This window comes from Acomys russatus, chromosome 3 (assembly GCF_903995435.1).
Source record: "Acomys russatus chromosome 3, mAcoRus1.1, whole genome shotgun sequence".
Lineage (NCBI taxonomy): Eukaryota > Metazoa > Chordata > Mammalia > Rodentia > Muridae > Acomys > Acomys russatus.
Window position 1 is genome coordinate 55655323 of NC_067139.1, and position 24710 is coordinate 55680032.

Here is a 24710-nt window from a genome sequence, read left to right on the forward strand (position 1 = left end):
GAGTGCTTGGCTAGTATACATAGAGCCCTAGGTTATCCCAGTAGGAAGACATTAAGAGTTTTTGTTTTTTATTTATGATTAAGCTTTTAAAAAACCAACCAACGAACCAAACAAACAAGAAATCAAGAGAAATAAAAACATTGCAACTCGAATAAGGTAGTCTGTAGTCTGAGCCCATCGATCTCTGTTCTTTCTTCCCGTTGTGTGGCACATGGCTGGCAGGTAGAGAGTTTGTGCTGTGTGTTCACAGGCAAGGCTGCAGGGAAGTGTCTGAGGCAGCTCCCAGTACTGGAAACACCAGGGAGTCACTACATAGTTGAGCTTGACTTACTTTTTCGTTATCTCATGCTAAGAAACCTTTCATTGCCACCACATTTTTCTTGACCCTCAGAAGATTAAGAAGTTTAAGGAGCTGGGTATGGTGCTGCACGTCTTTAAATTCATTAATTCCACTGCTTGAGAGGTAGAGTTAGGCAGGTCTCTGCATTCCAGGCCAGCCAGGGCTACAGTGTGAAACCCTCCATCAAAACAAACAATAAAAGTTTAAGAAGCTGGGAGACTAAAAAACTATTTTAAAGACTCTGTCAGAATTCTTTGATTATATAATCACAAAGTTAGTTAAAACACCCATCTTGACATTATTTTACCTATAGCCCCATTCAATATTCCATTTTGTTTTTGTTTTTTGTTTTCGTTTTTCAGGGTTTCTCTGTGTAGTCTTGGCTGTCCTGTACTCACTTTGTAGACCAGGCTGGCCTCAAACTCACAGTGATCTACCTGCCTCTGCCTCCCAAGTGTTGGGATTAAAGGCGTGCACCAATACACCTGGCTTTTAGATCTATTTTTATAGCTCTTATGTATTGGCTCATCTGTCCTTAAGGTCTTGTGGCAAGACTTCCTGTCTTTCAATACTACATTTAAAGTGTATTTAATAACAATATTAATGTTAGGATTCTGCTTCAATATGCCACCTGCCACAGGGGTGTGGCCCTGCCCAGTATATAAAAGGACAGACCCACCTTGCCCCTCTCTCATACCCCGTCTCTCTCATCTCTCTCACCTCTCTCTTCCTCAGTCTCTCTCTGTCTCTGTGGGGCACCCCTCCCCCTTCCTTCTCTTCCCCATGCTCATTTAATAAATCTCTATATAATATCTGTTGCCTGGCATCTTATTTTCTTACTTTTAATTACTAAATTGGTGCGGAAACCCGGTGCTACAATTTTTTTCCCCAGTCTGCAGTTGCCTTTTTTTTTTTTTTTTTTTTTTAAATAAAATTTCCAATAACCTTTAAAAAAAGACCCACTGAGATGACTCAGTCTCTGGGAAGGTACCTGCCATGCAAGCATGAAGACCTGAAGCGGTCACATCACCCACATAGAAAAGCTGCCTGGGTCCCAAGTATCTGGATCCCTGTGTGGGGGGACATGGACTCCAAGAGCACACTAGTACACCAGTGTGACCAGCAAGTGAGTGTGGGGGTTCAATGAGAGAGACCCTGTCTTAAAAGATAAGGTAGAGTGATAAAAGATGGATGATACCCACCTATCACACTCTCTCTCTCTCTCTCTCTCTCTCTCTCTCTCTCTCTCTCTCTCTCTCTCTCTCTTTCTCACACACACACACACCCTATACACTGTATAATTTAGCACATTCTATAAAGTTTAATACCATGTAAGTAGGCTTTGCTTTGTTTTCCAAAGTGAATTGAAAGCCCTGGAGGCAGGAGTTTGTATTGATACTTACTTTCACTTGGTACGACCTGCAGAGGCACACTTTATGCTCTTGAGACACCTGGCTGATGTCACAGCCTTTGCTTGAGGTCATTAGTAAGGTTGAGCTGACTTTATTGAATTTACACTGGATAAATGTTGGAAGTGCAGGGCCTTCTTTCCTTTCATGACCGTGCCTTGTGTTCCTAGCTTGTTCTGTAGAATTAACCCACCTTGCTGCCTTTCCCTCACCTGCTCTGACCCTCTGCAAAGAGTGGCAGCGCTTTGGTTTCACAGAGCCATAATGTGATTACTATGAAGGAGGGAGGACGTTGTCAGCCTGCTTCCTGGATTTGACAGTTTCCCTTTTAATTTTACACAGTTCTGTTTCTCACATGAGACCAGTCACCTAATCATAAAATCCCTTAAATTTATGTAATCTTAAAGAAACATAGGATTAAACTATAGTAATTTGGTTACCCTTTAGAGCAACACTCAGAACACCCACACCAGAAGACAGCCTGTCCGGTATCAACAGTTCATGTGTAGCCCTGGCAACTTGTCCGTTCTGTGCTTTCCATAACACAGTGTTCTTTAGATCAGGAAAGGGGGATGGCTTAGCCCCTTCTTAAATGGCGCCTTCCTTTCATAGACAGTATAGGTGAATGGTTAGAGCTGACTGGGCCTTAAAAAGAATTTGGCCCAGTGGTCCTAGCTCTTACCTCTTCTGGTTCTTTTTGTTACTTCTCTGTGAAGTCATGAGTACTCTATCCCAGAGGAGAAACAGCAGACAGCAGGCTGGCCGCCCATCCCAGCCTCCTGTCCCAAAGCCTCTGGGGATTTTCCCCTTCAGCTTCTGTGGCAGGCACTAGGTTTGTGTTCCTTCCAGAAGCAGGAGTGCTCACCTCAGTGTGTTCTCATCTCCAGCCAGCTCCCCATTCTTAATTTGAAATTACTTTAGCTAGAACCTTTGACTTAAAAAACATCCCCTCCCCCAAAGTTTCACACTGCTTTTAATCCTTTTTGGCAAGCCCTTGCTTCACACTAAATTTATGACAAAATGTTACAGGCTTTGATTTTTGTAAACATTTTCTATGGGAAGTCTGTATTGAAGGAGACAGATGCATGGATTAAAAAAAAAGTGTGTGTGTGTTTTCCCTGCCTTTGCCCTGTAGAAGAGTGGACACTTGCCATCAGTGCTGAAACTGTTCCATCAGGGGAAAAATAATGCTTATACCTGCAGGTCCTTCTGCCTTGTCTGTCTCCGAAATTTACTTTGCAGTTGACCTCTCTGTAGCAATTTATGCTGGATGCCTTGTGGAGAGGAATTGCAGGGAAAGCTTCCTGCCTGGGAATAGCATTGCTTCCTCCACTCCTGCAACATTTATCTAAGTGTAAAAGCATCCAGGAGGTCAGTATTCTTTTTCATACTTTATCCCCCTTCTCAGAAGGACTCATTGGTTTTTTGGGGAAATTAAAGCAAATCTGGTTACTTGGCAAACACAATTCTTTCCTGGCCTAACTATCTACAATGATTTAATTGATGTGTCATTGTGTGTGTGGTTGCATGTGTGTGATTTAATGGAAATTCCATGTGGTATCACTGAGAACGTATGAAGAAAATATTCTAGATTTATTGCTTGCAGTTTAAGGGCAGACTGGCTTCCATCCAGGAGCCTAAGGAGACTTGAAGATGGGGGCTCTTTAGTGTTTGAGCTTATCCTTCCGATTACCTACAATTGAAAAACCAACTGACAAAAAGTAAAAAATGGCAACAGTGGCTAATTCATTTACCGTTTGAAATTTGCAATAAATTGAAATTGAAATAAAGCTGTGAAGGACTTGGCATCCTGTGCTACTGGTGTTCTTTGCTACGTACCAGCATCCTACTTTCAACACTCGATTGTATCTCGTCACTGCTGGCAATAGGAAAGAACCAGAAGTTGTATAGTATAGAGCTTTGGAGTTTGAGGTTATCCCTCATAGTGGCACTTAGACAAATATTTAAAAATATATCTAAAACCCAGACCTTTCCTATGTCAACCACAAAACCATGCTCTGTAAAGACAGGTTTTTTTTTTTCCCCCCCCCCCCCCCCGAGACAAGGTTTCTCTGTGTAGCCTTGGCCATCCTGGACTCACTTTGTAGACCAGGCTGGCCTCGAACTCACAGCGATCCGCCTGCCTCTGCCTCCCGAGTGCTGGGATTAAAGGCGTGCGCCACCATGCCCGGCCTGTAAAGGCAGTTTAATGGGACTGAGAATATCAGCTTTTTTCACCATCTCTGGATACTATGGATATTTTCCTTCATACACAGGATTAAAAAAATTTCAAGGGGAATAGGAATTAGCTACGTTTTTAAACTTGATTTTGCTGAAGCTGAGCTGACTTAGACATGGCTTGGCACCTGTGACTGAAAAGCCATAGAGCCGGGTCTCAGGTGCTTATCCCAGGAAACAATGTAAATAGCTGTTTCCTTTGATGATGTTACTTTGTACACTTGGCGATTCCCAGAGTCTTGCACAGTCTTCAATTACTGACTTGAAACAAAAGCGGCTTACAACAGTTTAACAGCTGCCCTGATCAAGAGTCCTGCTTAAACCTGATTTTATACCTCCAATGACCTGCCCTTCCATTTGAATTGTGTTGTTAGAAAAGCAAAAATAACAGTTTCATTCGCTAGACACGGCTGGTGTTAGGAGGGTCTCCAGCAGTAGGGTGCTTTTTTTTTTTTTTAAATCAAATTCCCAGAGGCATACATATTCCCCAAGTAAAACGCTGAAATTCTCCATTAGGAGGGCAGAGAGGATTTTAATGATGAAAGGCTAGTAGGATTGCAGCTTTTAGCAAGTCATGTTCCATTTTGAGATTGGAGGAGTGTTTTCCTTAGAGCCTGGGGCGACTACACAAACTTTCTGTAAGGCCTTGCATCCTGAGACCCTCTTGTATCTCAGTCTCCAGCACATGTGAGTGGATGGTCCTTGTGGTCTTTTTAACCAAGATCTGGGCTGGCTGAGCACTGCCACCTTGGCTCAGTCCTTGTAACCTATGGGACCCAGGCAAGCCCATGCTTCCAGCAGAAAAGCTTTCAAGGAACTAAAATCTGAAGCCTCCTTGGAGGCTTGCTGGCTTATTCTCTTAGCTTTGAGACTTCGCATTTCTCTCAAGTGAGGCTGATTCCCACAGCTGGAGAGAAACTGTCATGAATTGCCCTGACTCCCTGGAGCAGAGGCTGAGGGGAGGGCCTGGGGAGAGCCTTGTTCACATGCTTGTTAACATTTGAGGGTCTTTGACAAAGGAAGTCTAATGCTTTGCCCAGGTCAGCCGGCATTTGCCCCGCCCCCCAGGCCCTGTTGTACACAGGAAGTCAGACGCTAATGATGTTAGTGAGGGGACAAAGGCGCCCAGCCGGGGAAGGGCCTAATTGCTGTGTCCGGCTCCCAGGCGGCCAGCCTCCAGCTGGAGGGGGTTGGGCAGGATGCTCTTAAGTGTTAACACCTGGAGCCTGAGATGCTGACTTCCTGGGTTTTTGGGGGGTGGGGTGGGAGGGGGCATGTGGGCTGACTCCTCACAGACGCAGATTCTCAGGGGCAGGTTTTAGGAAGTGGTATCTAAAAGATTAGATGTAAGTGATTCCATCTGGAGGCCAAGTTTGTGGTGTCACACGTGGCTGATGGAGAACCAGGAGGTCCGAGACTTTTAACTGCCCATCTAGACTGTGACTTTGGCTTTACTTCTAAACTGGCTTGATTTCTTGACCCTTCTACAGCAGATTGACTGGGAAAGGGCAGCTTTTGCAGAGGACGGCTGTTATCAGAAAGATCACTCTAGTTTAGATGGGAAATAATCGTCAGAGTTGGGTGGAGAGATGCTTCATCCTCCTAGAAATGAAGTTTCCAGCCAGCTAAGATTCCCAGGAAGGTGGGCTTCTGGCAGGATGAGTACTGAAGGGAGCATCGCCTGCTGTCCCATTGGGACTGTATGTAGATGGAGGTGAGGTGGGATTTTTAGGAAAAGGTCCAGAGGGAGCAGTTGGAAGTTTGCATTCCAGGAGGGGACACACCCATGCGGATGTCTGGTTTCTAGTAGGTTCTCTGGATTCTTTTTGGTTAACCCTGGCTTTGGATCTGGGGCTCCAGGGAGGCCTAAAGAAGTGCTTGGGACCCACTGAACTTAAGAGTTCGTGTGGAGGTTGGACTGTTGACAGGCTTCTCAAAGGTGTTCTAGAAGCTCTTGTCCTCAAGTACACCAGAAGTGACACCCTGTGGTGGGCGGTGGCGGGGGGGGGGGCTCCTAGTAGGGCTGCTGCCTACAGTCTTACTCTGGGTCTTCCCCTGGGGTCCGGTGGCAATCAATCCGAACACAGGTCCGGTCATTTGGATTTTTGTAGGCTGGGAATAAGAGCTTGAAGCCTGTCTTCTTTCCTAAGTAAATGAGGACAGGGCTGAGAGGAAGCCATCCATTTTAGTATAGGAGTGTAATTGTAATGTTAGCTTGTTGCTTTCCCACTCATATTTTAAGGACTTTCAATCCAAGACCATCACGTGGACAGACTTCATTGTCTTTCAAAGCTGGTCAGCCACCTTGTTTTCTGACATAACTTATGAGGTTTCAGCTAGCGCTGAAATCTTGAGAGGGCGGCCTTCCACCCTTTCCAAATAGGAGAAATCTACTTTGGAAGAAGTATGTGTCGAGACAAGCTGGGGACCTGTATGGAAGGCAGAGGCAACGTTCCCATGGCAACACCACAGCCTCCCATTTCTCAGGCGTTTTGTGCCGTAGAAGCAGAATTCCAGATGTGACACAGTACTTACTGGAGACCCCTCCTGCCTTCAGAAACTGTGTTTGAAGTGGGCACGGCGAGGCACACTGCTCCCTGTGTGGTCCTAAGGCTTTTTATTAGTAGTTAGGTTTTTGAGCTGAACACTTCCTCTCAGCTTAAGCATAACAATCATGTTTATAGCTTAAAAAGTTTTCCACCATTGTCTAATCACTGTTTTGTGCTCTAGGAAGAGACGGTTCTTGGGCTTCTGAAGCGAAGCCTTTGTTCTTCCAGAGCTAAGTGAGAGTGAGCTGCTAGCTGACTGGCGGGGAGGGTATTTCAGGGGCTGGATATTTATTTGCATCTTCTCTGTACCCAGTGTTTACAGAGACTGGCTAATCTGTCTGTGAGCTGGCTGTGTACTGCTTTCCTAACTGCAGCAGATAGCCTGCCTTTTTTTTTTAACCTTGAAGATGCCAGCTGTCTAACATGAGGTTCTCATTTCAGTTGTGGGGGATGAGGTAAAGCAGAGGAAGAGGTCCGACCCTCAGTCCCAGAGGCATGTTTTATAGCCTGCCTTTGACGTTTTCAGAACTGGAAAAATGCAACAATCTGTGTGTTTGTATCAGCCACGGAACGCTTAGCTGAAACCCTTAGCAAAGTTCCTGGAGAAAGGGCTTCCAAGGGCTTTGTGAAAACCCAGCAGGCAACAGAACATTAAAAAAAAAATTAATTAACTTTTATTTATGTGTATGTCTCCGTGTGTTTATGCACCCACAAGTGTGTACAGATGTCCACAAAAGCCAGAAGAAGGTGTTGAATCCCCTGGAGCAAAGGCTCCTAACCACTGAGTTTATCTTTTAGCCCTTTGTTTTTATTATTTTTTTATTAACATTTTATAGGTTTGTTTGTTGATCTGAGATAGCATCTTCCTTTGTAGCTCTGACTGGCTTGGAACTCACTATTGTCCTAGGGTGGCCTTGAACTCGTGGCAATCCTCCTTAGTCTCCCAAATACTGAGATTATAGGCACGAACTATCATGCTGGCCTTTCAGTCCATTTTTAAGTACAGAAGAAAACCAGCTTGTGTGTATTTGCATGTCTTTATGTCTGTGAAGTGTGTGCTCATGCGTACATGTATGTGTTGGTATCTCGGGACTTTAACCAAACAAGTATGTTTTAGCATCAAAGCAATAAAGTCTTGAAAAGTAAGTAGGGATTTTTTTTTTTTTTTTTCTTTTCAAGACAGTTTCTCTGTGTGACAGTCCTGTCTGTCCTAGACTCCCATTGTAGATCAGGCTGGTCTCGAACTCACAGCGATCCTCCTGCCTCTGCCTCCTGAGTGCTGGGATTAAGGGCCTGCCCCACCATGCCTGGCCTTATTTAGATAAGAGAGAACTGAGAATCAACTTAGTGTAAATAAGTGTGTTGACACTCCGGATTTTTGGTGAATGGATTGGTGGGTGCAGGGTGTGCATAGTGACAATGTAAAATCTGGATGAAAATGAGAGGCCAGTTTGATAAGAAGGACACGTGGTAATTGGCATGTGTCCGTTCCATGCTAGAGCTCAGAAATAATTGTCCCTTCAGCCTTCCTTTGGGGAGCGTGAAATTAAGACCATGTGTGTTCTGATTAGCAGTATGTCAGAAACGAATCGTGATTACAGCTCTGGCCTGGTGCTCAGTCCATGCTTTGGACTGGTGCTTTCCTACCTCCCCAAGCAAATCTCTTTAATTAGCTTCAGGTCTCCAGGTCTTTGGGGGCTGATGGAGTAATTGCTAGCAGGAACCCCATGCTTCTCCCTCAGAGTGCCTGTATTCTTTGCTGGCCATCCAAGACCTTCCTTCCTTAGGCCAGACTGCTGGCATCCTTCGTTTCTGAAGCGGGTTGGATCTATGGAGGGTGAGAGAACAGCTCCCAGGAATGTGGAGAGAATGCATCGTGAGCAGACCCAGCCCTGGGCTGGCTTTCTGACTCATTTTCCTTGTGTTTTGGACTCGCCAGCATTCTCCTGAGCTTACATCACCTGGAGCTCCTCTGCCTTTGCTATGTTTTTTCTTCTTCTTCTTCTTCTTCTTCTTCCTTCCTTCCTTCCTTCCTTTGTTGTTAAAGGTTTGCACTGAAGTGAGTGGGGGCCTGTCTTTGTTTATAAAACCATTTGAAAGAGTACAGGCACGTGACTCACTCTCTGCATGCGTGCCCCTCCCCCACCCCCCCCATTTCTTGTTGTCCATTTGTCCATTTCTGGTCTCACAGAGGTTTTTTGAAATCTTTTTTTTTTTTTTTTCTTCCCCTTTCATTATCACCCTGGAAACTCAAGGTGGAGATAGTGCTGTGCATAGTAACCCATAGGAGTTGGTTTTAGTTTTCAGTAGTTGCTATATGTGCCTGTGTTTTGTTGGAGTCCAACTCAGAACTGGACCATAGGGGCAGCAGTGGCAGGCAGGTCAGGGCAAGGTACAGGCGGAAGACACTGACGTGTAAGTAAAGGAATGTGTTCTGCTGATACTCCCTTCGTGGGGACTCCACCTCTGAAAAATGCACAGGTTGGAGTGGAAAAGAGAGACAGAGAGGTCAGCACATCCCATCTCCAGAAAAGAAAAAGAGCAAACCCCTATCTCATTCCTAGGTTTGGCACACAGTCAGCCCTTGGTAGATATGTTTTCTGCCTAAATAAATAAATGCGTGACTAAGCCAAAAAATACATACCCAGATCTCACTCGGTGTTCCATGGTGATTTATGGGCTTCTCACAGAGCTGGTCAGCAGCTTTGTAAACTCCTCTAGGAAACAGTCCTGGGCTTTTAGCTACTACACCATTTTGATATTTAATGAGCTGAGAATTAAAGGTACTTGCTTGTTGCCTGTTATTCAGGGCTTATAAATGCCAACGCTGTGGCCTCAGGGTGCTACATTCTTAGTTAATTAACCACCCCCACTTGTTGTGCTAATGGTAGCTTTTAATTTGCTCCAAAGGGAGCTAAGAAGCCAGACCCCAGGCCTGGAGCTGTGCTGTGAAGTCTCCTTTGGTTGGGGCACTATGGTATGATCAGGGCGGAAGCAGCTTGATGGAGGAAACCTTTACCCAGGAAGGAGGGGCCAGGGAGATGATTCTTTAGTGCTCCAAAGGAATAAAACTTTAGATGGAAAAAAACCCAAAAAACCCTACCATGGCCTAACCATACGCTAAGAAGCAAGAGCTTTAACACAAAATGGTGGCTTTGGGGGAAACCATCCCTCCCAAACATGGTGCTGCCAGCGCCAGTGTCCAGAGGACATCACAGTATTAAAAGCAACCTGAAGACACTGCTGTCCCCAGGGCAGCATTTTGGGCCCATCGCTGATGGTTTACACTGTCATTTAGAGCAGATTTAAGGAGGGCTGTGCTGTAAAGCGGGCCAAATGGTGAGGCCTAAACATCATTGTGTTCCAGGGGCCTTGCAGTGTAGTTCGGCTGGTACAGAGAGTGCTTGCCTAACCTGTGCGAAGCCCTCCTGGGTTTGATCCCCGGTGTCCGTAGGAAACTGGGTGTGGTGCCACTTGCCCATAATTCCAGCATTCAGCAGCAAGGGGCAAGAGGATTAGTTCAACATCATCTTGGACTAAATATTTAGACTTTGAGGTCTTCCTGGTATAAGGGACTCTGTCTCACTGGCCATGGTGATGATGCACACCTTTAATCTAGGCAGAGGGCAAGTGGATCTCTATGCCAGCCTGGTTCCTTCCTATAGCTAGTTCTGGGCCAGCCAATACAAAACAAAAAACCAAGATGCTCCCTTTCGTATCAACTATGGAACTTTCAGAAAGCTGGTAACTGTCAGTGAACAGACCTGGAGTGAAAATTTAAGAGTATTCATACAAAGGAACTCAGATATGGTTTTGTTTTAATTTATTTATTACTATATATACAGTGCTCTGCCTGCAGGTACCCCTGCAGGCCAGAAGAGGACATAAGATCACATTATAGATGGTTATGAGCCACCAAGTGGTTGCTGGGAATTGAACTCAGGACCTCTGGAGAGGCAGGCGTCAGTGCCTTTAACCTCTGAGCCATCTCTCTTGCCCTAGTTTGGTTTTGTTTTGTTTGAGCTCTCCACCTTTGTTTTTAAAAACACACCCACCCCAGCCCCACATTGTAATCCAGCATAAAGAGGCAGAGGCAGGAAAATGAGAGTTTTCAGAGCAACCCCAGGTTTCTTGCCTCCCTCATACCTTTTGGCACCTGTCTGCAGCTCAGGTCTCTGCCATTTAAGGCATCCCCTCAGGGAGCTTTGCGTGGACATTTCTGAGTTATGTGGGGGACTCAGTGCTGAGCACTTGGTATGTGTTACCTCATGAGTCCTACTTTGTTCTGTAGCTCAGGGAAGTTCAGAAACCTACCTGAGGTCCCAACAGTGGGAAGGCAATGACTTTGAATACACATCTGATAATCCTAAGCTCCCTTCTCTTAACTCCAGAGGAGCACCAGACAAACCCACAGAAGCCGATCTATCTCTAGGATGGCCTGAAGCCAGGTGACAGGTGACAGTGATTCCTCGTGAAGACAGGAGGGGAGCCCAGCTGCCCTGGCACATGCTGTGCCTTTTACATTGAGATTCAGTATGTCTGTTCTCTGCTTGGAACATGCTTGTGTCATGTCTCAAACCCAGGACAACAGGCTAAGGTTCCTATCTAACTTTTCAAAGGGACCTAGCCCCTAGGTTCTCCCAGAATCCCTAAGTCCCTATGGACCCTGTCCCCTACCCTAAACTCTCCACCCCTGGGGCTGGGTTGCCCTTCTCCCAGCTGCCCCTCCGTATATAATCCAGTTATTTTGGCGACCTGGCCTTTGGTCTATCTACCCTTTACTCTCTTGGCTCTTCTCTTCCTCCTCTCATATGGCCCGGCTCAGGGCCCTCCCAGATGTTCCTACTTCTGGCTATGCTCTCCCTCATTTCTACAATAAACTTTCTCCTCTACCATGCCTACGAACAGTCATGTCCTTCCTTTTTCCTTCTCATTCAGCATGTAGTTAGCTTCCACTTGCTGTTCTGAAAAGTCACCTTGAACTTCATGGCATCAGATAACACAGTTCTTGTGGTTCTGGAGCTCAGAATTCTGAAATGAGTCTCAGGCTACTGAAGTCAGTGTTGGCCGCACTGGCTCCTTCTGGATGCTTGCTGGGGATAACCCGTCTCTTGCCTGGCCCAACCTTGAGAGGCTGCACACATTCTTTGGCTCAGTAGCTCCTTCCTCTTCCACCTTCAAGTCAACTGTGTGAATCATTCGACAGTTGGCCAATCTCTTCCCCCTCACCTCCTGCCTCCCCTCTACCATCGCATCTCCATTTCTCTGATACCAACTCTTGAGGGTCTTCTAAGAATCCGCACACTGGCCCACCCAGGACAACCCAGAACACGGCCCCTACTTTAGTATCCCCAAACTTAATTGAATTTACCTAGTCTCTTCCGCTGTATGTAAAATAAGCTTCCGGTTCTAGGGGCTGGGTATGTTTTTTAAGAGGATTTCATTTCTGTCTGTCATGAAGTAGGAAGGAAACAATGGTGTTTTGTGAGCTAGCCTGGGCACAGTGTTACTAAGGTGGTTCCTGTGGACCTTGGAGCAGCTAAAACAGTCTTGGATGTGAGTAAGGCCAACAGCCCAGTGGAAGATCTTCTGCTCACACACTGAGAAACTTACTTTGGGAGAGCATCCCAAGTCTTTAAGGTACAGTTAAAAGCTGGTACCCAGGGAGGTGTCCTATTTCTGAGCTCCATGGCTAGACTTGGATAGTTCCAGGGCTCAGAGGCTCCCTCCAGTTGTCTGTGGAATTAAAAGCCCCACCTCACATTTTCGTTCCTGGAAGCGCCACACTAGCGGAACTGTGCTCCTCTCCAGTGAGTATGCATGCAGGCAGATTTATCAGGAACATAACGTGTTAAGGACCAGACCACATAAGGCAGGCAGCTTATGGGGAGCAAGACCTGGATGGTGGAAAGAGATTCTCAGGTAACACAAAGAGAAGGGAATTTTGGGGATACAGGAGTGCCTGGATGGAAGTGCAGTGCTTATGGGGTTGCAGCTTTGGGTGGGGAGTTTGTTAGGGAGCAAGGCAGTTGAAGGTACAACATCAAGAACGGTATAGACAAGTAGGGAGCCAGTGAGGGGGTGGGCTGTGGGAGTGAAGGAAGGTTGAGATAGGTATGATGCTAGACAGTTTGCATTTCTCCTTTATGGCCGGAGCTTCTTGAAGTCAAGGTCTGGGTCTGAGTTGAAGCTGGACACCCAGCCTTGAGTGAGGGCCGAGGACAAGTCGGAACCATCCGTGCTTAACGGGTGGGTGCCACACACATTTCAATGTCCTTGAAGCCAGCTCCACTAAGCCAACTTGGACAGCTCCCCTCTTATCAGAAACCTTGTTTGGATAAATTTAGGTTCCTGTGTGCATAGCACACACAGCTAGCTCATCAGCCATTATAAGTGTCTGACGAATGCTCGTTACAGACTTGCCTCAATGGAAATATAGGGGGAAGAGACAGAAGATAAGGGGAGCACTCACAAGGGAAAAACCAACCAGGTTTCGCAAGCAATGCCATTGGTCAGGACAGCCCCATGACTCCTGCTCTTAAGTGGGATGTTTTCCTTGTTGGAAAATACTTCCACGTGGCTCTGTGGTCTTCTTCAACTCCCACCCCCACCCCAAGGAAACTGCTGTGTACATTCTAAAAAAAGAGCAACTAACAATTTAGATAGTTGGGGAGCCTTAACCCCAGTGGAAGGGAATGGGGCCCCTTGGATGCCGGCTCTAGACTGGGTTTCCTTCCCAGATGCTGCTGTTTTCCTCGGCATTATAGTCCAGTTACCAGCTTCTCCTCTCTTGGGCTTTGTGTACCTCTGGTGCGTGTTGTATGCTTCGTCTAGCCTTATTCAGGTGCTGCCTTGTGGAGGTTCCCCGGGTTTCTCTGTTGCTCGCTCTTTTAACTTTAGCCATATATGTTTTTTTCTTTTTGGTCATCTTAATGGGGAGTGCTGGGTAGACAAAGGGTTTGCAGTTTGTCTGTATCCAGTTACTCTGCCATGAGAGGATGTGCACCAGACCAGGCAAATTCATGGAGTGGGTTCACAACATGCTACTGTACCTAAAATAATGTCTGGCTCATCATGGACCATGAGTTTGCTTATGTCCTGGGGCTTTGTAAGGGAGAGGAGTGGCGTTTTGAACATTCCTAAAGGGATGTGGGAATTGCACTGTCCTCTTCCTGGTTATTACTTGGGTCTCTGCCTCCTGGAAGCTGGGCAGCTTAGCTTCTGTTTGTACAGACCTAAGGAGTGACGGATGCACTTATATTTCACTGTCTAAAGTTTCACATCATGAGTTCTGAGTCTCACAGTATGCAAAGAAGAAAGGATAGGGAAGGAAGCTGGAGCAAGAAGGGAGCATCCGGGGCTGCCAAGGGGCACCCAGTTGATTTAAATTTTCTATTCTTGCTTGCTTATTCCTTACTTTGGTGTGTCTGTGTGTCTCTGTGTGCCTGCCTGTCTCTTTGTGCACAGCTGTGATTTTCCAAGGCCTCTGTATATCTGAGCTCAGGGATAGGGTTTCAGTGGGCGTGCCTGGCTTCAGGATAAAGCAGCGTGAACAAGCCTGCAGCATATGGAAGTGATGGGGTTGTGGCCTGAAATCCTGGGCCCCATCAGAAGTGTTCGCCACATTGTGTCTCAGTGTAACAATTGCCCATTAAAACACCAGCCTGCCAGCATATGGTTCCCCCAACATCCTTCTTGTTAAGTGGAAACTTTAGCTGTGTGGTTAAAATATTTTCCCATCATTTAGCACTTCAGAATTAACATATTTTGGAGAATTCCCCAACTAATACCGAATGGCACATTTGCAGATTATTAGAGAGATATTTAAACAGAGTCGGCAGACCTGGCTTGGGTGACCCCGAGCAGCCCTTTCTCATGAGGATCAGTTTTGGGGTTAGGGAGAAGCAGGGTCAATGGGAGGCTCTGCTCCCTCTGTGGCTGCTGTAATTAGAGTGGGAAGTCTGGTGGAGTTGTTACCCTACTATTAAGGCTGCAGATGGCTAATGGCCACATCACGAAGAGTTAAGAGTTGGACCTTTTAAGTCTTTTTTTCCTTTTATGACCCACCCTGTGTATTCCCAGCATAGGTATGGAGGCAGTGAAGAATTTTCTCATTAAAAGTAATGGCTTATTCCCACATTCATTTTTAGTCTTGGAATGAGAACTGGTTTTCGTAGACGTGAGGAATTGCCTATCTGTCTTGCCTTGCTAGGGCTTCCGGATGAGGCTGTCTGGTAGGCAAGTTTTATAACCAATCAGAGGATCCAACTGGAAGGACTCCATCTGGCAGCCCTGATCCCTAGCCTAATTTTATACTAATGAATTATTTAACCCTTAAACATAGACCAGTCTGTTCCTGTTGTCCTAGGAGAAAGAGTGCCCAAGATCCCTAGTAGGGATCCCTTGGACCTGAGGGTGCAGGGAGCGGATGGTTGGGGAGTGGAACAGTACAAGGACTGGGAGCTGACCCTGGGCCTCTGGAATGCTTTGTGCGTTTAGATTCTGTGGGGGAATCTATGCTTGGAAAGTAAATTGGCTTCTTCAGGCTGTATCATGTTCTCTTGTTTTCCCACAGGGAGTGGGGCCGGCCAGCAGAAACAGCGGGCTGCACAACATCACCTTCAGATACGACAGTAAGTAACCAGCCTGACCACAGAGAAGAGGGCCCTTTCGGAAAGCCAAAGCTCACACACTTGCACTTTATCAAGGACACTGCAGATCCTGGGGCTGAGGAGTGTTCTGAACCCGTTAGGTTTGTCAGCAGTTAATGCAGCGTAGTCTCCCTTAAGCCCCTGAAGTGCTAGGGAACTTGAACAGGTCAAGTGTCTTCCATGCCTTTCAGAAAATTTGGGGAGACCTTCCCTCAGGGTACAGCCTTGTCTTTAAGAATAGGTCCCACTAGGGGACAAAGGGGGTGAACTTACCCAAGTGTAGGCCTTAAGGCAAGGATGGAGATTATGGCAAACAAGGGCAGTCTGTCTGAAGGGGCCACTGACTTCCTAATTCCAGCTCACTGTGGTCTTGTGGCGTTCCCTCTGGGCATAGCCAGATGTGGTTTCTGAGAATAGCCAGAAATTCTAAGAATAACTACCCCACCCCAGTAAAATATTTTTCAATATTGCCCTTTATTTAATAGAATTTTTTTTTTCAAAGCGGGTCTATAATTCCAATGGGGAAGTAGAGGCAGGTGGATCGAGGCAGGTGGACTTCTGTGAGTTCGAGGCCAGCGAGTCCAGGATGCCAAGGCTACACAGAGAATCACCATCTTCAACCCCCCCCCCAAACAACAACAAAAAAAACAAAAAACCTTCCCCCTCACAAACACAGAGTGGGCCCAGTAGATCTGTGTCTCAAGGTGGCCCCAGAGTCTCTGGTTGGCTATTTCTGATGTGGGCCACAGTACCACATTCAGTTTCCCATCTGCCTGAAGCGTAGCAAGTGACTTAACTTCTCCACTGTTTGTCCTTTTCTTTAGCATCGCCTTGAGGCTTAAATGAGGTTGTACTTACATTGTCTCCCCTTGGTGGGGAGATGCTTAGTAAACACTGTCTACTAGTGTTAGGGGTCAGTCCAACAGTACTTGAATACAAGCAACATTTTTTGCTGAACTGTTTCCCAGTTCTAGTTAGGTTCTGTTCTTAGCAGCTGTTATTCTTCCTCAGAAGGTAGTGAGATAGAGCTGTGAACATTTTCACATATAGGCGCCAGTTATCTGTAAACATAAGAGGGACGGCCACTCCTGTTTGTGGGCTCTTGATTTCTCATTCATCTCTTGGAGAAGGTTGTGAATCAGAGGCCTCTGGTGTAATCTGTCTGCCCTCTACCCAAGCTTGGGTTGTTGAGGTGTCATGTATACAGTCTGTGACAATTTTTAGATAGATATATGTGTTTCAAATTCACACCCACAGATGCTGGCTTGAATACTTTAGGTTACCCAGAGCGACTTACACGTGACAGGCAGGCGCTTTATGTCAGTGGTGTATACATGTTTTAGGTAAATGCCGTGATGGTAACGGAAGATTTGCAAGCCTGTGATGCTCCATTCTGCTAAGTAAAGACATGTACAGAGGAGGGCTCTTTGACTCAGAGTGTTGATTTATAGTCTATGCTCTTGGTCCTGGCAGACCTTGTATTATAATCAGGAGCTCATCTGCAAACAAACATTGTGTCTGTGATTTAATAGGGATTTTTGTGGTGGGGGGTGGGGTGGGGAGGAAACCATGCCTGTAGAACTTAGAAATATCTTATGGTTGTCGTTTGTTTTTGCGCTTTTGAGACAGGGTCTCATGTAGCCCAGGCTGGCCTTGAACTCTTGATCTTTCTGCCTCAGCTACATTGCCTCGAACTCACAGTGATCCACCTGCCTCTGTCTCCTGAGTGCTGGGATTAAAGGCATGTGCCACCACCGCCCAGCCTAAAAATCTTATTTTTATCCTTTGTCATTTAATGTAGTAAAGAAAGAAAATAAGATTTTTATTATTTTGGTGAAAACTGGGCAGTTGTTTCTTAACTTTTTTTTTTTTTCTTTTTATAACCCAGCCCCAACAAAATCTTATATTAGAGCAGATGAAAATGAAACCATGATTACTCCATTATGTAATATTATGCGTTATGTTTAATGGATAGATGTCGTTACATAGGATGATCATGTACGGGCATATGTGTACATAACATTAACACCAGCAACATCTACCTGTACAGATGTACATTCCTATTAGATGTAGCCATTGCTAGGACTCATAATGACTTTTTATTGTTGTTTTCTTCTTTTTGATATCTTTTTTTCAATAGACAGGGTCTCACTAGGTAGCTCTGGTTGTCACAGAGCTCACTCTGTAGACCAGACTGGCCTTGAACTCAAGAGAGATCGACCCTGTGTCTGCTTTCAGAGTGCTGGGATTAAAGCTGTACACCACCGCACGACGCTTGTTTGTTCTTAGCAATGGGAAGACTAAAACCCAGTACCTAGCTATTGTTCATGCATCTTTTCAGACCTCAGTAAATGAAGATGCTGAAACTTTACAGGTATAATAAGATCTTGTCTTTTTCTATACTGGGAGAATCTAAGTTGCGTGTACAGCTAGTGTATGGATATGTTTCAGTAAGAAAAAGAAGAAGAAAGTGTGGTGGCACACACCTTTAATCCCAGCACTCGAGGAGGCAGAGGCAGGCGGGTCTGTGTGAATACTCTGTGAGTACAAAATGAGTCCAGGGCAGCCAAAGCTACACAGAGAAACCCTGTCTCAAGAAACAAAAACAAAAACAAAACAAAACAAAAAAGAATTGAATGCTACACTGAGAGGCTTGGAAGACACCTCCTTGGAGTCTTAACCAAGGTCTCTGTGTGTGGATGACCCTTGCACTGTTCTTATATTCCTTTGTGTTTTCAATTGCCTGCATCAAATGTTTCTAGTTATAAAACATGGGAAATGAGCAGCACACCTTACAAGGGGAAAATACAGTAGATTTACTAAGCTTCTTAGGAATGGCCCGGGATCTTTCACCGCAGGAAAATGTCCCTTACCTCACTGGGATTCTGGGCAGTGGAACCTTTGATAACACGAAGGCCCTTTGCTTTGGGTACAGAAGGGGGTGATCTCAGGGAATCATGAGAAAGAAGTGGAGATGAAGCAATGTGAACACCTGAGTTGCTATCTGCTGTGGAAGCCACTGAACAGTTCTGTCAGCAAGGAAGGGCATTGGATCTAGTGTGTGGAAACTCTGGAGCACCAGCATAATTCTGGCCCAGCTTCTGGAAGCTTCTGAAAGCATCCAGCAATACCTGGTGATACAGCTGCCTACATGGACAAAAATCAGCTTTTTTATTCTTGTATTTGTCTCCTCCCCCCCCCCACCCCATTTTGAGGCATTAACTTGTGGCTTTGGCAATTCAATGGGAATTGTGGGTATCTCTGAGGAAATTGTTTGTCTGGCATCCTCATCACTCAGATATGGTGCCTTGTGTTGTAGACACTAAGCCATTTAACAGTTTGCCTGTGAAATTAACCCCCTGTGGATTCACACCCACATGTTAGTTCCTTTTCCCTAGTGACCTTGCCCTCTTGGTCTCTTCTAAAAACAAACACACTCTAAAGTGTTTGACAGAGTTTTCTTTCACATCACTCTTTAATGCTGGGAGCTAGTAGAATCAAAGTAAGTACTTAAATGATTTCAGTAAAATGGCATAGGAGTAAGGAAGAACCCCCCCCCCCCCAAAACAAAAACAAAGCTAATGACCAACACAAAAGTCTGCTCTATAGCCAACAGTCCTAGCAACATCTAAAAGTTTAATTCAGGAGAGTGGGTGCTGCTGCAGCAGATCTGTCCGTCTGTAGCGTATTACATTTCTCAACCCATAATCAGCTTTAGTGTCTTATCTGAGCTTTTGATTAACTTTTATAATAAGATTGGGTTTGGTACCTCAGACATACTCTGCATGGCCTAATAAGATGAAATTGAAAATAAAGGCTAAAAACTTATCTGTCTTCATTTTCTCTAGACTGTACCACCTACCTGAATCCTGTTGGGAAGCACATGATTGCTGATGCCCAGAATATCACAATAAGCCAGTACGCTTGCCATGACCAAGTGGCAGTCACCATTCTTTGGTCCCCAGGGGCCCTTGGTAAGTGGTAACACTCATATCCTCTGTGAGAGGTGGATGGTACCAGGATGGTGCCAGTATGAGTGGCCATGTGTGGCGTCCTCCAGGTAGGCAGGTGTTGGGGACAGTGAAGCCAGGAGTGGACTAGATACTGGCCCACTTTGTACTTTGTTGTATCCTTGAGCCAGGCACATATACACACAGCTTGAAGCGGTGCACCCGTTGCCTGTGTTTTGTTTCCTCGTTTGAGAGAACTATGAGTTTGAAAAGATATGGTTGGTGATGCTTTTTAAGTTGTAGGTTCTTATTACGTAGCTCAGGCTGAGTGTCTTTAGCATCCAGTCAGAAGTAGGGGGCTGATGGCGCTGGATGCACCTGTGGTCTGTCTTGTGCAACGGCATATTGGCTTTGGCTGGGAGTAGAGGTGTGTGCCAGCACGCCCAGCAGCTCCCTCCTGTCTTCTGATAGATGTAGCCATTGCTGGCCTTCACCGTCCTTCTTGCCTTAGCCTCCCGAAGGCTGGGATCCTATGTATGGATTGTCAGGCTTGTTTGGGATTGGCTAGCTTTCCTGTGTGCCCAGTGGAGGTGGACGATGCCATGTGGTTGGTACTAGGGCAAGCTTTCCGAGAACAAGTGTGGTTGTTATCAGAATGTAGGTTTCAACCCTGCACTGTCCCTCTGATTTGGCACTGGTCTTGGACATTTTTTCAGCAAATGGTCAAGGAGAAGTAAAATATGAACAGAAAAGTCTTAGAACTACAGTATAGAAGTGAGCGTACAGGAGAGGGAAGATAGAGGGGGTGTTGGACTCACTTGCTTGTCCAAATGTGTACATCTGGATCTAAACCCTATGCGGTTTCCAAGGGTAATTTTACCTTTTTGGTTTTGTTTTTTTTTTCAAGATAGGGTTTCTTTGTATAACTTTGGCTGTTCTGAATTAAAGGCGTGCACCACCACACCTGGTGGGTAATTTTATCTGTAGGGCTGGGTGCAGTGGCACACACCTGTAATCCCAGCACTGGGGAGGCAGAGGCAGGCGGATTGCTGCCAAGGCTACACAGAGAAACCTTGACTCAAAAAAAAAAAAAAGAAAAGAAAAGAAAAAAAAAGGTGAGATAAATGTGTGGGGATATTTTTTAAAAATCACTGATTATAACAGAAAACCCTGGGCCTGGATTAATTAGTAAATTATGGGTTCTATCAAGTTAACTCCTTAGATGTCAGGATAGCACAGACAGGACAGTGGCTGAGAGCTCAGTGCTTCCCGGGTTTTGTTTACCATATGACCCTGGGGGACCTTTCCTCAACTGTAAACGGAGTAGTAGGACCTACCTCCCATGTTTGTTAGGTGGTATTAATAACCAGTGTGAGAGGGAGAGAACAAATGTGTTTCTCCATGGGAGGCCACTATGTCAGGTCCGGTCCTTATACAACCTCAGATAGATGTGTCACAGGAATTAAATTTGCTGCCTCAGCCTACCCTTAGTCCCATATTTGGAATTATCATTTTCAGTCTGGCCTTTGAACATCAAGGCCCATCCCTGAAGTGGTGGTGTACGCCTTTAATCCCAGCGCTTGGAAATCAGAGGCAGGTGGGTCTCCGAATTCGAGGCCAGCCTGGTCTACAGAGTCCCAGGACAGCGAAGGCTACCCTGAGAAATTCTGTCTCAAAAAGGCCCAGATCCATCCCTCCATGCTTACCCACGACGATTGGTTTTTAAGTAATTGTGAGAGATTCACCTTTAGACCTATGATTCACCTACCTCTGGTTGCGCAGTCTTTCTGGAAACACTGCATGAATCAAGTAATGCTTCAGCAGTAAAGATTCGTTCAGAAATCTTCTCTTTCTCAGTCTCAAAAGGCAAGCTCCTGTGAGATCTAAATACTTGGTCCAATAGAGATGTTGTATCATGTCGCCTGAATCTCTGCTTGTGGAAGCGCTGTGATTGAAACATGCCATGCCCTGGAGAGCTCCTAGCTTCTACAGTATGAGGCTCTAATTGTAGCTCCTCGGCCCTAGCCACCTCGAAGTATGTGTGCGCCTCATCAGATAATTACCCAATGGGAGGACCTACTCAAAAGAGAAAAGATTTCCTTGACCTTTGCCATCAATAATTTTCCCACCTGGTTAATTGCATCCTGTGTAATTACTTTTGCCCCGGGAGGGGAAGGGTTGAGAATGTCTCCTTGTCTGGCGTTCAGAAGGAATGTGAAATCGATACGGTCGACAATTGAGGCCAGCTTTGGGGATCTCCAGCTGCACTTGGACCACTCCAGTCTCTGTGGGATACAGAGCCCCGGTGCTGGCTCTTGTGCCCATCAGAGCTTAATCCTTTTGAAAGCGTGTAGTCAGTTGTGCAGCGGGAGGAAGCTCAGGTGCTGAGGCTGGGCCGGCGCCTTTCAGTAGCACTGTGGGCGTCTTTGGGGCCTCTGAGGGCTGTATGCAGAGCACACACTGGGAAGCCATAGCTATTTGCCTTTCAGGCACGATTAGAGCAAGACCAGCATTCCCCTACAATAGCTCATCAGGAGCATCGGGTGCAGACACACACTGTGTTGGGAATTTTGTAAGTTGCTCAGTGAAACACATCAAGAAAGTATGTAGCTAAATCTTGAGGCTCAAAGTTTGGGGGCATTCGGTCCTCCTGGAATCATACATTCCACTATAGACTTGAGCCTAAGTATTTGAGCCCAGGGTTCACAGAAGCAATAGACAATTGTTAAAATGCCCAGTGGGCGAGAGACCACCCCACCTGCCCCAGAGGAATGAGTGAAAGGTGAGCCTTCTCCTGCTCTGTGGACTCCTGGGCAGAGGAGGACCTCCTTTTCAGCTTTGGTGTGTAGCTGGAGAAGACGTAGCCTTTGAGGAGGCAAAGTGTGTCCAGAAGTGATCGGGTCTGCGTCTCATAAAAGCCTCTCTTCTGCTTAGGCATTGAATTCCTAAAAGGATTCCGAGTAATACTGGAGGAGCTGAAGGCAGAGGGCAGGCAGTGCCAACAGCTGATTCTAAAGGACCCGAAACAGCTCAACAGTAGCTTCAAAAGAACCGTAAGTCATACTTCGAAAATGTGCTCCTGAAGACACCATTGTCCCCGGAGTCTGAATGGTCTATTGAAAGGCTGAAATTGGAGAAGGTGGGGCTATGGGGTCCACAGCCCAGCCAAGGTGGGTGAGAATGGGAGGCTGCAGCTGAGCCTGTCACACACCCAGGAAAGCTCTTCAGCAGGGCTGAGGTAAACACACCTCTCTAGTTACACCGAAGCAGCAGCTATCCCAGGTGTCTGTGCTCTCACCCCTCACGCCCTCCAGCTCCGAGGCACAGGGCTAATGTGCCATGGCTGTCTTGCACAAGATCAGACAGTACTTGTCCATCTTTAGTGTCAGGGATCCAAACCCAAGCTGAGTCCACCAAATAGACCTGACCTCCTCCTATGCTGGGATCTGCTTGGCCCTGGAATTGTGTCTTAGTTGACAGTCAGAGTAGAGTGCAGGTTCTTTCATAGGTGGGGGCTGGACAATTCCTCCACAGCTACATGTGTCTTTGTTCCCTTTTAGGGAATGGAATCTCAGCCTTTTCTGAATATGAAATTTGAAACGGATTACTTTGTAAAGATTGTTCCTTTCCCTTCCATTAAAAACGAAAGCAATTACCAGCCGTTCTTCTTCAGAACCCGGGGTGAGTATGGCCTTTCCTGCCTGCCTCATAAAGTAGTCGTTTCTACTCTTAGTGGTCTCTCCACAGACGTGATTACAAACACACCAGAAATGAAGTAAGTAGGACAGAAGCAAATTCACATAGGAAGACAAGGTCTCTCTATAGTCCAGGCTATCCTGGAATTCAATAGGTAGCCCAGGTTTGACCTCATGTTCGTCCTCCTGCCTTAGCCTCACAAAGGTTATGGACTAGAGAGTTGGTTCTGTAGTTAGGAGCACAGGCTGTTCTTCCAGAGGACCTGGGTTTGGTAACTCTATTTCCAGGGGATCCAATACTCTCTTCTGACTGTGGGCACCAGGCATACAAGTGGTACACAGACATACATGCAGGCAAAACACCCGTGCACATTAGATAAGGAAAAAGGGAATATAATTTTTTTTTTTTTTTTTTTTTGGTTTTTTGAGACAGGGTTTCTCTGTGTAGCCTTGGCCATTCTGGACTCACTTTGTAGACCATGCTGGCCTCGAACTCACAGCGATCCGCCTGCCTCTGCCTCCCGAGTGCTGGGATTAAAGGCGTGCGCCACCACGCCCGGCTGGGAATATAATTTTTTAAAGCATTCTTTTTTACATAAAAAATTTTATTTATTTAATATATGTGAGTGCTCTATCTGCATGTACACCTGCATGCCAGAAGAGGGTACCAAGTCCCATTATAGATGGTTATGAGCCATCATGTGGTTGCTGCGAATTGAACTCAGGACCTCTGGAAGAGCAGGCTTCCTTAACCACTGAGCCATCTCTCCCAGCCCCCAGAAGGGAATATAATTAAATAAATAAAGGTTAGCAGGCTGAGGCTGTAGTTTCTGGTGGAGTGCTGCCTAGTGTGTGCTTGGTCCATCTGTAACATTGGGAGCAGGTGGGGGTTTATTAGTTAGACATGGTAACACAGGCTTGTAATCTCAGGCCTCGGGGCGGAAAAGCAGGAGGATCAGTGCAAATTTGAAGTCAGTTTTATCTGTATAGACAGGGCTGCCTAATTCAAAGAAAGCAGGCCAAGAAAAAGGCCAGGCCCAACTGGAGATAAATTCTTCATGCTTTGTTTTGGATCAAGGATGGTGGTTTGTTTATATATTGTTTTTATTTGTTTGTTTTCTGAGACAAGGTCTAGAGCCTTGATTGTCGAACTTATTAGGTGCAGATCACAGAGCAGGCAAAGGGCTTTGCTGCTGGGATCCGGAGTTTGAGCTCTAGAAGCTCTCTGAGGCCCACACCAGCAGCTACCAACCACACTGGCTTTCCAGCTGTTTGCCTTTCTCATTTATTCTGTACATGGTTGCTCTGTCATCTCCCTGACTCGGGTGCTTGTAAATTTGGTGGCCAGTCACGATGAGTGCCTGCCCCCTGACCGTACTTCCTGTCTGTGGTTCCTGGTCTTGGGTGGCCAAGCCACCTGTGCAGGTTGGCATCCCCTTTCCTTGTGGCTGGTCTCGTTTTCTTCCTCATTTCCTGTGACTTGTTCGGTCTCAGCCCTAGCCCACATCCGTGTTTGCTCCTGTCGAGTTCTTTATTTTATTTTATTTTTTTAATTATTTTTTTTGTTTGTTTGGTCTTTCTTTCTTTCTTTCTTTCTTTCAAGATTTATTTATGTATACAGTATTCTGCCCACGTGTGTGCCTGCATGCCAGAAGAGGGCATCAGATCTCATTATAGATGGTTTTGTGCCACCATGTGGTTGCTGGGAATTGAACTTACAGCCTTTGGAGGAACAGACAGTGCTCTTAACCTCTGAGCTATCTCTCCAGCCCTCCTGTTAAGTTCTTAATGAGATTGTTTTCTATGCTGCCAGGTTATTTTGTAAGTCTTACTTTCCTAATTAAAATGAGATTCATTAGGTCAAGACCATGTGGTTGT

The 24710-nt window shown here is 46.0% G+C and overlaps 1 protein-coding gene across 2 annotated transcripts in view; it reads left to right on the top strand.

Annotated features, from left to right (window-relative positions):
* Il17rd (interleukin 17 receptor D) overlaps window positions 1–24710 on the top strand; it is a 58120-nt gene that overhangs the window by 21916 nt on the left and 11494 nt on the right. For both annotated transcript variants that reach the window (XM_051140653.1, XM_051140662.1), the window contains exons 2-5: window positions 15112–15169; window positions 19036–19161; window positions 22072–22190; window positions 22698–22818. In XM_051140653.1, coding sequence (XP_050996610.1) covers window positions 15112–15169; window positions 19036–19161; window positions 22072–22190; window positions 22698–22818 — 424 coding nt within the window. The remainder of the gene's footprint in view (window positions 1–15111; window positions 15170–19035; window positions 19162–22071; window positions 22191–22697; window positions 22819–24710) is intronic.